General features: G+C 44.7%; 1 protein-coding gene across 1 annotated transcript in view; it reads right to left on the reverse strand.

Moving 5' to 3' along the window:
• Window positions 1–1,772: 1,772 nt before the first annotated feature.
• Window positions 1,773–18,603, reverse strand: part of PNKP (polynucleotide kinase 3'-phosphatase) — a 46,114-nt gene continuing 29,283 nt past the window's right edge. The window contains exons 10-17 of the mRNA XM_069742275.1: window positions 17,483–17,553; window positions 16,271–16,363; window positions 14,531–14,627; window positions 3,855–3,916; window positions 3,637–3,746; window positions 3,134–3,221; window positions 2,643–2,704; window positions 1,773–2,110 (exon numbers count right to left, since the gene is read on the reverse strand). Of these exons, the coding sequence (XP_069598376.1) occupies window positions 1,990–2,110; window positions 2,643–2,704; window positions 3,134–3,221; window positions 3,637–3,746; window positions 3,855–3,916; window positions 14,531–14,627; window positions 16,271–16,363; window positions 17,483–17,553 (704 nt within the window). The 3' untranslated portion in view covers window positions 1,773–1,989. The remainder of the gene's footprint in view (window positions 2,111–2,642; window positions 2,705–3,133; window positions 3,222–3,636; window positions 3,747–3,854; window positions 3,917–14,530; window positions 14,628–16,270; window positions 16,364–17,482; window positions 17,554–18,603) is intronic.

An 18,603-nucleotide genomic window follows, 5' to 3' on the forward strand; every position in this document is an offset into this window, starting at 1 on the left:
TACCCCCTAAGTGATCGTACATATATTATCTATCCAGTGGAAGTTGTTTAATGGACAATCCCTTTAAATCAGCTATTCCAATCTTATAAAGAGTCAATATTAAGATATGGGGCGGCACAGAGAATTCGGGTTTCTATTCACTTCCAGCCAATGAAATAAATGGACTAGAATTTTGAATTATGTTCTTTTTTGTGCTACAATGTATCCTCTGCTTCTGCGATAAAATTCGGATCTGCAATGATGCCTTTTGTTAAGAATTCTCAATATTTTGGCTTAAGAAAAAAAAACAAAACAAAAAAAAACCCTTTTTTCAATTTTTATCACAGACAGTGCCAATGTGATTCCCAGTCTATAAGGTGCACACATAACAGATTTGGGTCTTGTTCTACAAAATATCTACAGAGCAAAACGAGGCAATATTGGGCGGCCGAGCATCATGGAAGAAGTAGGTCAGCAACAGCTGGATCCCCGGCCTCTGCCCGTGCGTCCTCTGCCCGAGGCACAGACGCTGCTGTCATTCTTGCTGCCCCGTATTTTCATTCTCTAATGAAAGAGTGTCAACATATCATTGCTGCCCATTAACCCTTCCAAAAAAGCCAACCCCATGCCCGCGTGTTCAGTGACGCTTCCTGCCTGGTGCTGTCACTCGGGAGCAGTGAGGACAATGACTTTAGCATGTAGTTATTCCTTGCAGTCATAGTTCATCCGGGCTCATAGGACACAGTGTTACTGGCGGGGACATTCTTAGGACGGTTTTAATATCCCGGCAGTCTTCGCGAATGCTTAGAATAGGTTTCACTGTTAGTAAAGAGCGACAAAATCCATCCTGAAAGGGGAAGGGATTATGCTGGGGGTAGGGTGGTACCAGATGCCCCCCGAATAGAGTCTTTATGGAGAATGACTGTTCAAACCAAACACAATCTCCTGATGCATCATGGTGTGGCGAAACATTGAGATGCACCTTCTTACCTACTTGTTTTCCCCTCTATATCTGCACACCCCTCTTTGATTGACAGCTCAAAGAGCCGGAGAAGAGTGGAGATAGCTGGAAAACAACTAGGTGGGAAGGTGCACTGAACCGTTTGGCGATGCCGAGGTGCACCGAGCGAGCGCCTGTGCTTGGTTTGAACAGTCATTCTGCGATAATAGACTCCCCTTAAAGACGTATTTCCCATCTTTGTCAATGATGGCGCATTGCAAGGATATGGCATCACTTAATGATCGCTGGAGGGGTCCGACCTCTGGAAATCTGAGAATGAGTTGTTTTTTTTTTGCACATGTAAGGCCGCACATGTAAGGCCGCAGCTCCCATAGACGTTATCATACATGGACACCTCTACTCCGTTCACAGAGCACTCCGGGACTCCCACTCTCTGGGGTCCTAGCGATCAGACCCAATCAATGATCCAGTTTGTTCTTCTGATAACCCCTTCAAGGGAATTGCAGGAGATGCCTACGTCCCCCTCCCTCCGTCCCGTAGCCAAAAACCCAGTCTGCTTGCTATTCCCGATCCCGGCACATTGTCAGTGTGTTCCATTAGGAATCTGTGAAGAATTCAATGTTTTTCATCAGCCGAGAAAACGTTCCAGCGTTTAAGTGCCTGCATTCAGGGGGACATAGTTGAGCAATCTCAAAAGCTTGTGAGCGCGCCAAGGAATGAAATCATTGGCACGGGTGCAATGTCAAGAAGACATAAGGTGTCATTCAGTCCTGTAATTGTAGGTCAGTCCCAGGAATGGCTATAATCACTTCCATATTTATAATGACTGCGATTCTTTTCGGATTGGACCGATATATTTATTTATCAATAAGAACAATCAGCATTAGAAAAAAAAAAAACAGACATCAAATTCTACAACTCAACGGCGCCATCGAATGGTAAGAGAGTGCAATGGCGTGACCTTGACATTATCCAAGGAGCAAATAAAGGTGCTTACATGTAAACTTAAAAAAGAATGGCAACCACTCCTGTATTGTGGAAGATGAATCTCAGCCCTCGGAGAATTGCTGATACAGCGCTTTTAGATCCGGATCCTTGAAATTTGGCACAAAATTGATTTTGAGAATTTCGCTGAAACCTTCGGTCAGAGAGGGGGCCACAAATTTACTTCTGCGCGGACATAAAAAAAAACAATCAAAAAGAAATACATAGTAAATAAAAAGTACAATTTTTATATGGCCTATTTAAAGTTCGCTTTTATTGAAGACGGAAGCGAAAGTCTACCTTTAAAGGGGATGTTCGGTTAAACAAGTCACCACATATAGACACAATTTTGGACCCGGGGAGGGGGAGTAAGGCACAACAGTTGTGTGTTTTTTTTTTTTTTTTTTAAATACTAAAACTTTTCAGAAAAGGGACAACCCCTTCCTTGCCTTCTCATGCGTTTATGGCATATGTACAGGATATAAAATAAATATATAACATATGTGGGTCACAACGGCAGGACCTGATTCTGTCTCCGACCTCCTGTCCGTTAAAATCAGCAACATTTACAAAGTGGATTGCATGCTGTACATTTATGGTATATACAATGGATATGCCATAAATACCTGAGAAGGGAATACTCCAAAAAGCATGTTGTCCCATGCAATATCATAAAATATGGAAATTATTGGCACAGTTACTCGTGTTATTAACTTACTTGTAGCTATTCATGACCATGTCGTTTACTGACACGTGTCCTTTACTGGTCATCTCCCGGAACTGTGAAGAGGTAAAATAACTGTTATGTCGAGCCTTAAAGACAACTTATCGCCAGGTCAAAAGTGGTCAGTTTCTTTGTTTTATTTTATTCCCGCTGTTCCTCTGAGTAATCCACTTTTTTCTTTTTTAAAATCCGTTAAACGGTTCCTGAGATATGACTCTTTTTTTGATTTAGCGCTACCAGGGGGTGGTGCTCACCAGGAGAGGAGCCCAAAGACACGCCCCAGAGGACCGCGAGCCACGCCCCTTCAAAAATTCTAACAATAAAAAGGCTCATATCTCTGGAACCGTATGGCGGATTTCAGAAAAACAAAAAATGGAATAATCAGGGGAGCAGCAGAAATAACATAGGATTAAATACTTGTCACTTAAGACCAGGTGACAGGTCATCTTTAAAAGAGATCTGCTAGAATAAGTACTCACACCTACCCGATTGTTGTGCTTAGCCAACTCGATAGGTGCTACGAAAAAGAAGCAACGGACCGGAACGCCTGCCTTCTTTGCACAGTTAATGTACCTGAGGGATTATAGGGGTAGATCACATTACCAATTGGCATGCAGGCAATTCCATCTTGGAACTTAAAAAAAAAACAAAAAAAAAACACTGCTTTACTGTCCAGACATGTCGGTTTTGGTAAAAACGTTTTATTCTTATGATAAAACAATGATGAAGCATCACTGTGTTGTTCCTCTGTTATACCTCCTGGAAATGTAAGCATCAATATGAAGTGTCCACATGGAGTCTGACAGTGTCGGCAAGGATTGTATGGTATCTGAGCGTGTCTCGTCAACAAGTCTTGTCCCTCATTTCCAGTAGGAATAACAGAGGGATAACTTAATGCAAAGTTTTAAGAAAAGGATACTTTAAACTTGCCATTTATGAGGATGAGGAATAAATGTATTTATCAAAACAGTGGAAATACATTACTAACCGGCTGCGAGACTCCACGTCAGGGTTGGTATTATCTATTACTATACTCTTTTTGTTTTTCAGAGCTTCTTCACAGGCTGCGACACACTTCTGCCACGTTCCTAGGGTGTCCTAAAACAGACATAAACATGTCAGGGAAATCCATAAATTAATTTCTACTCTCTCCTACAACGTAGCATGTGATAATACTCATTATTACGCGATCTCCCATCTACTCACCCTGTTGGCATACACATAACCTTTGGGCACCAGGTTCTCTTTAATAAAAGTAGATTTTCCAGCTAGGGATAAAATGAAAGTTTTTTTTTTTTTACTTGTCTTGTCCATCCAAACAGTATTAAAGCAAACATTAATCTTTTAAAGTCATTTTTAGAATCCAAAATTCTGTATTGATGCTGCACTGCACCATGAAAAAAAACGGCAACTTCTACACTATGAGGATAGTCAGGAGCCCAATATATTTTAGCCCCTTAACACCATCATCTTGGGATTTTCGGTTTTTGTCTTTTTTCGTCAAGATAGCCATGTGAGGGCTAGTTTTCCGAGGGACGGGTTTGTACTTTTGAACGACACCATTGATTTTACCATATCGTGTACTTGAAAACGGGAAAAAAATTCCAAGAACAAGGAAAAAAGTGCAATTCTACAATTTTTTTTTTCTACTACGTTCCCTAAATCTTAAAACTGACCTGCCGCTACGATTCTCTGGGTGATTACGAGTTCATAGACACCAAACATGTCTAGGTTCTTTTTTATTTAAGTGGTGAAGAAGAAATCCAAAGCGTATAAAAAACAAAACAAAACTAAACAAAAAAAAAGTGCCATTTTCCAAGATCTGTAGCGTCTCCACTTTTCGTGATCTGGGACCGAGTGAGGACTCATAACGAGTTCATAGATACCAAACATGTCTAGGTTCTCTTTTATGTAAATGGTAAAAAAAAATTCCAAAATTTGCTAAAAAAAAAAAAAAAAGAAAAAAAAAAATTGCGCAATTTTCCGATACCCGTAGCGTCTCCATTTTTCGTGATCTGGGGTGGGGTGAGGGCTTATTTCTTGCGTGCCGAGCTGACGTTTTTAATGATACCATTTTGCGCAGATATGTTCTTTCGATCGCCCGTTATTTAATTTTAATGAAATGTCGCAGCGACCAAAAAAAAACAAAACGTAATTTTGTCGTTTTGATTTTTTTTCTTGCTACGCCGCTTAGCGATCAAGTTAATCTTTTTTTTTTATATTGATAGATCGGGCGTTTCTGAACGCGGCGATACCAAATATGTGTAAGTTTTATTTATTTATTTTTTTTGTTTTATTTTGATTGTGGCAAAAGGGGGGTGATTTGAACTTTTATATTTTTTTTATATTTTTAAACATTTTTTTTTGTTTGGTTTTTTTTTAAATTTTTCCATGCTTCAATAGTCTCCATAGGAGACTAGAAGATGCCACAACCCGATTGGCTCTGCTACATAGAGGCGATGATCAGATCGCCCCTATGCAGCAGAATTACAGGCTTGCTATGAGCGCCGACCACAGGGTGGCACTCATAGCAATCTGCCATCAACAACCATAGAGGTGTCAAGGAGACCTCTGATTGTGATGGCAACGCACCGCTGACCCCCCCCCCCGATCATGTGACGGGGGTCAGTGGTGCGAGTACTTCCGGCCGCGCCGTCGGCGGCACTTGTTAAATGCCGCTGTCAGAGTTTGACAGCGGCATTTAACTAGTCAATGGGCGGATCGCGATTCCGCTCGCGCTCATTGCGCGCACATGTCAGCTGTTGAAAACAGCTGACATGTCGCGGCTTTGAAGTGGGCTCACTTCTGGAGTCACCTCAAAGCGGGGGGAGTCTGCCAGCTGACGTACTATTCTGTCAGCTGTTAGAAAGGGGTTAATTAGTTCAATAGTTGTGATCTTCTTATCACTTGTGCTCCACATAGTAGGGCTTAAGCCTTGCTATGTGTAGCAGAAATGCTCATCCGCTATGAATGCTGGCCACGGGGCGGCGCTCACAGTAGCTTTTCAATGACAGGCATGGGGGTCTTTTTTTTTTTTTTACTTAAATGCATGCGTTTGTGGTTACAAATCATTTTTGCAATTGGGCTTCATTACAAATTTTGCACCGTTTTGGCTCTTACAGGCTCTTTGTTTTGCTGCAGATACACAGTTCCTCTAGTAACCGGACCTGAAAAGGTCTCAATGACAAGCGTGTTTTTTTGTGTTTGCCTCTCCATTTTTCAGCTGTCATAACTTTTTTTTAATCTTTCACCGTCGCTGATGTATAAGGATTGGCTTTAAGTAGGAGAAATTTTTTCTTATCACTTTTTCAGTGCAGATATTTTCCAAGTTTTTAATACTTTTTGAAGCTTCACATAAACATTGTATAAAACGGCTCAGACGGGCAGAAGTAATCATCTGAAGGGGTAGTCAAGCACTTAGAAAATACATTCTAACTATATATCTTTAGACCCAGGGGGCAGCGCTGCTTTCCCTCATCCTACTTCCATCACCGCCACTGATGACATCTTCTTCAACAGAAGTAGAGTGCCGGCGCTGCACTCACCTCTCAAATGGCGTCCATAACCCAGCCTCCACGATGTATTTAGAGGAGGTGGAGATGCCAGAAACAAGGGAATAACAGCTTAGCTGCCTCCTGCAATGTCCTTTTCCAGGTAATGGATGCTGCGGAAAGCGAGTGCAGCCCCAGCTTCCTGTGACGTCACGTTTGAGTCTCCTCTCAAACAAAACGTCACAGAAAGCAAAGTAAAAAAAAAAATTAGATAGTTAGAAAGTTAGATAGATATGGAATGGTGTAATAAAATAAATGACAGAAGTGGATAAGGACAGTTGATGGTTCATTTTAGATGCTGGATCATCCCTTTAACTCCGTCTTCGCAGGGAATTTGAAGCACTGTCTGCTGAATCGATATATAATCCCTGTTCCAAGATCCCCCGCTGGCCGCTTCCTAGCCGAATCCCAGCAGATGACCCTTGTCCTGCCGTGTCATACAGCTGTATCAGTGTGTGCACTACTACTCGCACCCTACAATCTTGTGCAAATTTAGAAAATGCATAAACCGCATATTGCAGAAAGTAATATTGTGCCGCCAGATGGAATTTCATCATTACCGCTTCAATTAAAGCTGTCAGTATTTTCTGAAATCTAATTTGCTCATACTATACCTCATCGCTGACCGGCGGCCCAGAACGTGTCTCCATGTTTAAGACGGAATTACATCACAGGTCCGTCCTGCAGGAGCATGGCCCCTGATGTCCCATGATCTCACTACATCCACACTCATGATAGCCACCATTAGCCAACTCTATACACCCCCCGCCAGTCCTCCAAATGTATATGCAAATAGCCTCCACAGAGAGAAAGAGGACAGGAACTCTAGCGCCGTCTACTGGATGTACAAACCCCAAAACTCCATATCTACGCTTTAATGAGCTTCGACACATGAATTAGGATCAAACTAGAACCTTTTATTGCAGACGAGGGCTTCAGGTTGTTTGCCCCTCATCAGTGCACAGCAAGAGATCGCATGTGACTACCACAGCTGCCTCTTGGTTTGCACTGATGAGGGGCAAACAAACCCGAAACATGTCTTTTTTGGTTTCTCATCCTACGTCGTGTTGCAAGGCTCTTTAACCCCTCTGTGACCTTGGACGTACTATCCCGTCGAGGTGCCCTGGGCCTATCTGACCCTTGACGGGATAGTACGTCCTGCCCTTTAATGCGATACCGCGACTTAAGTCGCGGTGATCGCATTAAAATTCCGACGCCATCTCACCTGGGGGGAGATGGCCTCGGCATCCAGGGCATTGTCGCCGCCCACCCGCCCTCTCGATCGCTGTGATTGGCTGTTCAATTCTGAACAGCCAATCACAGCCATTCTCATTGTTTCGGCCAATCGGAGCGGCTGAAACAATGAGGTCACAGGCTAGGATCGAGTACCGATGTACTCGATCCTAGGTCCGGTGCCTGGCAACGCCAGGCACCGGCAAGAACACCCCGGATTGGCGCGATCGCATCGATCGCGCCAATCGCAGGGCACCGCGCGGTATTACCGCGCTGTGCCCTGCCGGAACCTGCGTGGATCGGTGCTCTAATAGCACCGATCCTAGGATAGGACACAGTGCAGGCCCAGCAGGGCCTGCAGGAGCCGATTGGCGCGATCGATGTCATCGTCGATCGCGCCAATCACAGGGCGCAGCGGCGATCACGCTGTGACCGCTCTGTGCCCTGCAGGTGACCTGGCTGTGACCTGCCTAGGATGGCGCGAACAGATCCGATCCTAGGCAGGTCACAGCCAGGTCACCAGGAAAGCTCTGATTGGTGGGATCGATGTTATGGTCGATCCCACCAATGACAGGTCACAGCAGCAGCATGACCGCTCTGTGACCTGTCTGTGTCACCTGCCTGACCTGTGTATGACCGCTCTGCAGGGTCCTCATTCTAGCTGAGGATTCCTACAGAGCGGTCATACTGCTGGATCTCCCTGCTGGATTTTGTGCCTGGATCTCCCTGCCGTGCTGGGTATTGTGGTGCCACAGCAGCCTGTAGCACCACAATCCCTGCTAAAGAAAGAAGACAACTAAACGTAAGTTTTATCCCTGATCCCTGCCCAATCCCCGTTCATCCACCCCAATCCCCGTTCATCCACCCCAATCCCCGTTCATCCACCCCAATCCCCCCTTCCCCCTCTTTTTACCCCCTCCACCCCCATTTGTGCCGCCTCCGTGCGCCCATTTAACAGCCGCCGAACGTTGATTGGTGACGCAGTTCACCGATCAACGCTCGCGCTCGCTTTTTTTCCCTCACCCCCGTTGCGCCAACTCCGTACACACATTCCGCAGCCGCCAAAGTTTGATAAGTGACGCAGTTCACTTATCAGAGTTTGTGCCTGCCGTTTTCCTTTTTTTTTTTTTCACCCCCCTTTTGCGCCACCTGACTACAACCGTACGTTTTGATCACTGATCCCTGCCCAATCCCCACTTCCACCCCCATCTCCCTTCCCCCTCTTTTTACCCCCCTTTGCACCTCCTTCCGTGCGCCCATTTAACAGCCGCCGAACGTTGATTGGTGACGTAGTTCACCGATCAACGCTCGCGCTCGCTTTTTTTCCCTCACCCCCGTTGCGCCAACTCCGTACACACATTCCGCAGCCGCCAAAGTTTGATAAGTGACGCAGTTCACTTATCAGAGTTTGTGCCTGCCGTTTTCCTTTTTTTTTTTTTCACCCCCCTTTTGCGCCACCTGACTACAACCGTACGTTTTGATCACTGATCCCTGCCCAATCCCCACTTCCACCCCCATCTCCCTTCCCCCTCTTTTTACCCCCCTTTGCACCTCCTTCCGTGCGCCCATTTAACAGCCGCCGAACGTTGATTGGTGACGCAGTTCACCGATCAACGCTCGCGCTCGCTTTTTTTCCCTCACCCCCGTTGCGCCAACTCCGTACACACATTCCGCAGCCGCCAAAGTTTGATAAGTGACGCAGTTCACTTATCAGAGTTTGTGCCTGCCGTTTTCCTTTTTTTTCACCCCCCTTTTGCGCCACCTGACTACAACCGTACGTTTTGATCACTGATCCCTGCCCAATCCCCACTTCCACCCCCATCTCCCTTCCCCCTCTTTTTACCCCCCTTTGCACCTCCTTCCGTGCGCCCATTTAACAGCCGCCGAGCGTTGATTGGTGACGCAGTTCACCGATCAACTCTCGCGCTCGCTTTTTTCCCTTCAGCCTTTTTGCGCAACCTCCGTACACACATCCCGCAGCCGCCAAACTTTGATAAGTGACGCAGTTCTCTTATCAGAGTTTGTGCCTGCCTTTTTTTTTTTTTTTTTTTTACAGGTTTTTCTTCTCCTTTTAGCATTTTCTTTTCAGATAAGTTTGCACAAATCACTATCCCCCCACACATACACATACAGTTATCAATAAAGTGCACCCAATCACCATATTCACACAAAAATGTCCCGCTCGTCCCGTTCGTCCCAACAGCGCTATTCATTGGAGGAGGCATATGCTTTCCTTGCCTCCGACACTGATAGCGAGGGAGAGGATCCCACTTTTCTTCACTTTTCTGATTCTTCATCCTCTTCCTCCTCCTCCTCCTCCTCGGGTCCTGCGGAACCACCACGCAGACGCCCCAGGACAGAAGATGAGGCAGCCCCCACCACTCCTGAACCAGCGCTCCCCACTGCGGAACCCACATGGACCTCGCCCCCCGAAAATTACGAGCCACTGATTCCTGATTTTGTGGCAGAATCAGGAATCAAGTTTGACACCACGGGCCTCACAGAAACAGACTTTTTCAAAGTCTTTTTCTCTGAGGATTTTATTAACCTCATGGTGGAGCAAACTAATTTGTATGCTCGTCAATTTTTGGAGCAAAACCCCGGTACATCATTTTCCAACTGGTCTCCTGTAGACGCAGTTGAAATGATGCAGTTTTGGGGCCTGGTCCTCCACATGGGGATCGTGAAGAAGCCAGAAATGCGGCAATATTGGAGTGTAGATGTTTTATATAACACTCCAGTATTCCGAATGGCCATGGTTCGGAGACGTTTTGAGGCCATCCATAAATTCCTGCATTATTCCGATAATGCACAGTGTCCCGCACGAGATGACCCCAACTTTGACCGTCTGTTCAAAGTTCGGCCGGTCATCGAACACTTCAACAAAAAGTTTTCTGAAGTGTACGTGCCCAAAAGGGACATCTGCGTGGATGAGTCCTTGGTCCATTTTAAGGGGCGGCTCGGATTCCGTCAATACCTGCCCAACAAAAGGGCCAGGTACGGAATCAAACTCTACAAGCTGTGTGAGAGTGCCTCAGGGTACATCCACAGGTTTAGAGTGTATGAAGGGAAGGACACCAGGATTGAACCCCCTGAGTGTCCTCCTGACCTGGGAGTGAGTGGGAAGATCGTGTGGGATTTGGTGCACCCACTGCTGGATAAAGGTTATCACCTCTACACTGATAACTTTTATACCAGTATCCCACTCTACAGATCTCTCTCTGCGCGAGGTACCGCAGCCTGCGGTACTGTCCGCAAAAATCAGAGAGGCCTCCCAAAGACGCTACTTCGGCAGATGCTCAGAAAAGGTGAGAGCAAGGCCCAATGTAGCGACCACCTGCTGGTGGTCAAGTACAAGGACAAGAGGGATGTCCTTCTCTTGACCACCATACATGGTGATGGCAGAGCCCTCAGCACTGTACGGGGTACCTCTACACAGGTCTGCAAACCGGACTGTGTACTGGGCTACAACAAAAGCATGGGGGGGGTTGATCTCTCTGATCAACTCCTCCAACCATACAGTGCTTTGAGAAAGGCCAAGGTGTGGTACAAAAAGTTGGCCGTCCACATCGTACAAATGGCAATGCTCAACGCTTTCCTGCTGTTACGATGTGCACGCCACACCGATACGTCGTACCTTCAGTTCCAGGAGGTAGTGGTTAAGGCCCTGATATTTGGTACTCTGGAAGGAGAGGGCCCCAGTACTTCCGGAACTGAAGGTGCTCGTATCGTACCAGGCCAGCATTTTCCGGGGGTGGTCCCGCCAACCGGCAGAAAAGGTAAGCCGCAAAAAAGGTGCCGAGTGTGTTACAAAAGGGGAATACGCAAGGACACCATTTATCAACGCGACACCTGCCCCGAAAAACCTGGTCTGTGTATGAAGGATTGCTTCAGATTGTACCACACCTCCATGCACTACTAATTTACTTTACAAGAAAGCGTACATTAGTTCCAAAAAGGGGGCACATCTAGATAAGTTCCTTGGGGGGGGTCTAGGTTCCAAAATGATGTCACTTGTGTTTTTTTTTTACTGTTTAGGCACATCAGGGGCTCTGCAAACGGAACATGACGACCGCAGACAATTTCTGCATTCCAAAACGTCACAACTTCCCTTTCGAGCCCCAACGTGTGCCTAAACAGTTTTTTCCCACATATGGCGTACCAGCGTAATCAGGACAATTTGGACAACAACTTTTGATGTCCAATTTCTCCTGTTACCTTTGGGAAAATTAAAAATTGGGGACTAAAATATCATTTTTGTGGGAAAAAATAGGATTTTTTATTTTCACGCCTGGGCATTATAAACTTTAGTGAAGCACGTGGGGGTTCAAATTTCTCACCAAACACCTAGATAAGTTCCTTAGGGGGTACAGTTTCCAAAATGGGGTCACTTGTGGGGGGTTTCTACTGTTTAGTCACATCAGGGGCTCTGCAAATGGAACATGATGCCAGCAGAACATTCCATCAAAGTCTGCATTCCAAAACGTCACTACTTCCCTTTCGAGCCCCAACGTGTGCCCAAACAGTAGTTCCTCCCCACATATGGGGTATCAGCGTACTCAGGACAAATTGGACAACAACTTTTGGGGTCCAATTTCTCCTGGTACCCTTGGGAAAATTAAAAATTGGGGACTAAAATATCATTTTTGTGGGAAAAAATAGGATTTTTTATTTTCACGCCTGGGCATTATAAACTTTAGTGAAGCACGTGGGGGTTCAAAATTCTCACCACACAACTAGATAAGTTCCTTAGGGGGTACAGTTTCCAAAATGGGGTCACTTGTGGGGGGTTTCTACTGTTTAGTCACATCAGGGGCTCTGCAAATGGAACATGATGCCAGCAGAACATTCCATCAAAGTCTGCATTCCAAAACGTCACTACTTCCCTTCCGAGCCCCAACGTGTGCCCAAACAGTAGTTCCTCCCCACATATGGGGTATCAGCGTACTCAGGACAAATTGGACAACAACTTTTGGGGTCCAATTTCTCCTGGTACCCTTGGGAAAATTAAAAATTGGGGACTAAAATATCATTTTTGTAGGAAAAAATAGGATTTTTTATTTTCACGCCTGGGCATTATATACTTTAGTGAAGCACGTGGGGGTTCAAAATTCTCACCACACAACTAGATAAGTTCCTTAGAGGGTCTAGTTTCCAAAATGGGGTCACTTGTGGGGGGTTTCCACTGTTTAGGCACATCATGGGCTCTCCAAACGCGACATGGCGTCCGATCTCAATTCCAGCCAAAGTTAGCTTGAAAAAGTCAAACGGCGCTCCTTTCCTTCTGAGCCCTGCCATGCGCCCAAACAGTGGTTCCCCCCAAATATGGGGTATCAGCGTACTCAGGACAAATTGGACAACAACTTTTGGGGTCCAATTTCTCCTTTTACCCTTGAGAAAATAAAAAATTGGGGACTAAGCGATCATGTTTGTGGAAAAAATAGGAATTTTTTTTTTTTCACGCCCGGGCGTTATAAACTTTCGTGAAGCACTTGGGGGATAAAAGTGCTCATGACACATCTAGATAAGTTCCTTAGGGGGTCTAGTTTCCAAAATGGGGTCATTTGTGGGAGGTTTCCACTGCTTAGGCACATCAGGGGGTCGCCAAACGCGACATGGCGTCCGATCTCAATTCCAGCCAAATTTAGCTTGAAAAAGTCAAACGGCGCTCCTTTCCTTCTGAGCCCTGCCATGCGCCCAAACAGTGGTCCCCCCCACATATGGGGTATCAGCGTACTCAGGACAAATTGGACAACAACTTTTGGGGTCCAATTTCTCCTTTTACCCTTGAGAAAATAAAAAATTGGGGACTAAACGATCATGTTTGTGGAAAAAATAGGATTTTTTTTTTTCACGCCCGGGCGTTATAAACTTTCGTGAAGCACTTGGGGGATAAAAGTGCTCATGACACATCTAGATAAGTTCCTTAGGGGGTCTAGTTTCCAAAATAGGGTCACTTGTGGGGGGTTTCCACTGTTTAGGCACATCAGGGGGTCGCCAAACGCGACATGGCGTCCGATCTCAATTCTAGCCAAATTTAGTTTGAAAAAGTCAAACGGCGCTCCTTTCCTTCTGAGCCCTGCCATGCGCCCAAAAAGTGGTTCCCCCTCACATGTGGGGTATCAGCGTACTCAGGATAAATTGGACAACAACTTTTGAGGTCCATTTTCTCTTTTTACCCTTGGGAAATTAAAAAGATTATTGCTGAAAGATCATTTTTGTGACTAAAAAGTAAAATGTTAATTTTTTCCTTCCATGTTGCTTCTGCTGCTGTGAATCACCTGAAGGGTTAATAAACTTCTTGAATGTGGTTTTGAGCACCTTGAGGGGTGCAGTTTTTAGAATGGTGTCGCTTTTGGGTATTTTCTGCCATATAGACCCTTCAAAATGACTTCAAATGTGAGGTGGTCCCTAAAAAAAATGGTTTTGTAAATTTGGTTGTAAAAATGAGAAATTGCTGGTCAAATTTTAACCCTTATAACTTCCTTGAAAAAAAAAAGTTTGTTTCAAAAATTGTGCTGATGTAAAGTAGACATGTGGGAAATGTTATTTATTAACTATATTGTGTCACATAACTCTCTGGTTTAACAGAATAAAAATTCAAAGTTGGAAAATTGTGAAATTTTCAAAATTTTCGCCAAATTTCCGTTTTTTTCACAAATAAACGCAAGTTATATCGAAGAAATTTTAGCACTATCATGAAGTACAATATGTTACAAGAAAACAATCTCAGAATCGCTAAGATCCGTTGAAGCGTTTCGGAGTTATAACCTCATAAAGGGACAGTGGTCAGAATTGTAAAAATTGGCCTGGTCATTAACGTGCAAACCACCCTTGGGGGTAAAGGGTTTAAAGGGTCGACATTAACTTTTAGGATTTTTACTTCCAATAGTAGAGTTCAAGTCCTCTTTTTCTCTGAAGAGTCAATTTGTATTTTTAATTTCCCAACTGAGTATTGTATGGCCTATAAGTCTCCTCTCACAGGCATGGCAGTGTAGAGCTGGGGTGACACAGAATGGCTGTGTGATCTTATTCCGCGAAAACATCACTAAAAACTAAAAGTCCTACAAACTTATGTAGCCATGACATAATAATTACCTGCAGGAAAGCCAACAGTTACGACAACTTCTACAGATGACGACACCAGCGAGGAAGACGCAGGCTCGTAGGGCGGACCATTGGGATCCAGAGCTTTCTGAAGGCAAAACAGGAGACGATTAACATATGTCGTACATAGTCCCAGCTGTGCTGTCCATACAGTCATCACCATAGATGTCCAGTTCTTTTTTCAAGGTATAGAGGGGAGGGAGGACATTTCCATTTAAAAATTGGAGCCCTCTCATTTTGGAACGTGTAACGCTCCCTTACGGATCGATCAACTGGCGAATTTACTTTCTCTTAACGGAACATCTAGATCTTGTCGAGTGGTTGATCACTAATCCGAATCCTGACATTTCATCAGGACATACATTTGCAATTAATCTGGAAATACAGAGGGTTTCCTGCTATTAGTCCGAATGACTACCTGACCTTGCAAATCATGGATGGTCTAGGTATGCCAGACAGAATGGTTTTACTTACTGTATTTTTTCATACTATAAGACTCACCTTACCATAAGACGCGCCCCAGGTTTAGAGAGCAGAAAACAGGAAAAACATTTTTTCCTATTCATTAAAACCTCCCTGGTGGTGCAAAGGTCATGATCAGTCATTTTAATGTACTGGTGTAGAATAGGGAGGTAATAAATATATTGTTTGTGTCTCTCTGCAGTGTTATACACACTAAACAGCTCAACTACACGCCCATATAGACATACTCAGCTCTGCTACATATGCACATACACAGCTCTCCTAACTGCAAGTATACATACACAGCTCTGCTACATATGCATATATACGGTAGATACACAGCGCTGCCACATGCACATATACATGCACACAAAGCTCTGCTACATATACATACACACAGATCTGCGACATATGTCTATATAGACATACAGTTCTGATACATATACACATATACATACAGATCTGTGGCATGCATATAGACATGCACAGCTCTGCTACCTGCACATATAGACATGCACAGCTAGATACACACAGCTTTGCTATATGCAGATATTCAGTTCTCTTTGATAGGAAGGGATGCCATGTTTGCATTCTCCTCCATCACAGGACACTGCCTCCGGACTATAAGACGCACACCAGAGTATTTCTTGTTAAAAATGTGTCTTATAGTCCGAAAAATACAGTACGTCTCTTTGACTATAGGGGGCTCCCTGCCATCCATATGCTCCAATAAGGAACATGTACAGAGGTTGGATGCTGATAAAAGTGACTTCTGATTTGTGATCACTAGTTAACTGACCCAGCGATTTTTTTCCTAAGCCAGATGAGGTGATATTGCTGAGGATTTGCAGTACGGATTATGCACCACAAATCCTCTGTAATTCACAGTACATTATATGTAGATAAGGCTTTCAAAGCATCGTCTATACCCATTGAAAAAAAATTAAAAATAGGAGCATGCTGGGGATTTTGACCACAGATTTCAGTCTTGGCAAGGCACAGGGTGAAATCCACATATTGATTTCGTTGGGCACTTGCTCAGATTTGCAGTGAAATGACGGGCGGACAATAACCACTACATGTAGGCTTGCCCTTATTTCCCTGCAAATTACCTCTGCAGACCATATACGCACAACTTCTGCCTTCTCCTGGATCACAGCAAGCAAATAATATGGCTACATAACATATAAACTTGCCAGGTGCATGATGCCCCCTTATAGGTATCACGCTATATCGAGGCTCCAGGTGGTGCACTGAAATGTAACTTACAGGATCAAAGGTCGGTAGTTGAAATGCAGCTTTTTTCCAACCAAGGAAAAACTCTTCTGGAGTGTAGAAGTTTATGCCGATGTTCACGGCGAACTATAGAAAACACAACATGTCAGCTTACACGTGGTATTTATGTCATTAATCTCTATGTGTTGGAACGCTGATCCATTAGACAACATTAAAAGGGGTTATCCGATGCCGATAACATTACGCCTCCACACACCTACCGAGGTACGTCAAGTATCAAGCACACATGTATCATCCTATCCTGATGAACAGAACACAAACAAGCATCTCGGTGTTTGGTCACAACGTCATCGGCCCCGCTCAGCACCGATGAAGAAGTGAGCAGCACTCGATGCTAAGATTTTTGGTACTCACAGTGAGCTCTTCATTGGAGGACACAGGAACCATGGGTTAAAATGCTGAAACTTGAAGGCTGGCACTGACACTGCAACCTTGAGGCTACACAAAACCGAGACGCCCCCAAAACGAGGGAGGCTGCTGTATCCCCCAATAAAGGGATTAATTTTACGGTGAGTACCAAAAATCTTTATTTCTACATGGGAGGACACAGGAACCATGGAAAGCTGTCTCTGGGGTGTGAAAACTAAGAAGGGATCACTTTGAAAAGAGAGAAGGTTGGCGCCTAACCAAGGCTATGACAGGCCTATTTCTGCCTCCAAATGTAGTCTGGTGGAGAGCAGTCAGCGTTTTTTCTAAGATGCATTTTCAGTGTCAGCATATTAACCCCTGGTTCCTATGTCCCCTGATAAAGAAACTGAGAAAAATGGAGAACTATTACTAGATGTGGGATCCTGAGGAAGGAGCCAGAAGGACTCTGAAACGCGTTGAAACTAAACCACATTTTCCTGAGATCACTTGGATTGTGTGTTTAAATCAGCAGAGCATAACTGGGACACCCATGGACTATTCACTCTGAGTATCTATTAAAAAAAATGATTATCTGCTGGTCACTGTCCCTGGCCAATCCAGACCTACCGCTTCAGTGTTTAATGGAGGCAGGTGACTGGCTGCAGCGGTCATGTAAGCGTGTTATTGCTGCAGCCATACTGACGGGAAGACCAGAGTCAGTGCACTGCAGGTTAATTCAAAGAGTGCCCAAGTGCTTTTTATTATTTTTTTCACATTTCACGATATAGTTTAATGCCGGTTGGATAAAAAAAGGCATATTGTCGTGAGATGACTTACCAGGCGGTCACTGCAGGAGAAATCTTTCTTCTTGCGGTCTGGAGCCCAGTTTGCAGGTCTTCCAGCAGCGTCTGTGCAGATGTAATAAAGTCATATTAACGGTCTCTTAATTGTGGGGAAAACTATGTATGGGCTTAATTTATCTAATCGCCCCATGAACTCACTAATACACTGGTATAAAAGAATATGCTCTCAGTCTTGACATCCAGTATTGCCGCATATTTACCAAAATAATTGCAATTATTACAAATATTATGAATAATTTGCAAGCATAATTTATTATTTTTTTTAAAATGGCTGTAATTAACATTTTTACATTGGTTGCATTTGCAACCAACTACGAGCCTCATTACAAAACAGCTACCGAAAAACAGGGATTTTTGTGTACTCACCTCCGAGCCACTTATTGGGGGACACAGGACCATGGTAAAGAAGTTTGGTCATGTGCCCCCCAATGAGAAGGAAAAATAGGGATTTTTGTGTACTCACCGATTTTCTCCGAGCCAATCATTGGGGGACACAGGACCATGGGTGTTATGCTGCTGCCACTAGAAGGACACTTAAGTAATACAGAAAGAATAGCTCCTCCCCTGCAGTATACACCCTCCTGCTGGCTTCAAGTTCTGGGACCAGTTCGGTAACAAAGCAGTAGGAGCTTAACATTTAGCCAGGATGAACTATGTCAAAACCAAGGCAACACAGAAAACCAAAGCCGTTAGGCTAACAGGGTGGGTGCTTTGTCCCCCAATGATTGGCTCGAAGAAAAGGATTTTACGGTGAGTACACAAAAATCCCTATTTCTCTTACGCCTCATTGAGGGACACAGGACCATGGGACGTCCTAAAGCAGTCCCTGGGTGGGGAACAATCAACTGTAATTGCTTCTTGTACCCACAGGTTACAGGTGCGGCACAGCCGCCTGCAAAATTCATCTGCCGACTGTCACATCTGCTGAGGCCTAAGAATGAATATGGCAATGTTTTGTAAACGTATGCAGACTGGACCAGGTCACAGCTCTGCAAACTTATGCTCCCGAAGCTTGGTGCCAGATGGCCCAAGACGCACCCACTGACCGAGTGGAAAGAGCCTTAATCCCTGCTGGGACAGAATGACCTCGGACTC

The sequence above is a fragment of the Ranitomeya imitator genome, chromosome 10 (assembly GCF_032444005.1).
Source record: "Ranitomeya imitator isolate aRanImi1 chromosome 10, aRanImi1.pri, whole genome shotgun sequence".
NCBI lineage: Eukaryota > Metazoa > Chordata > Amphibia > Anura > Dendrobatidae > Ranitomeya > Ranitomeya imitator.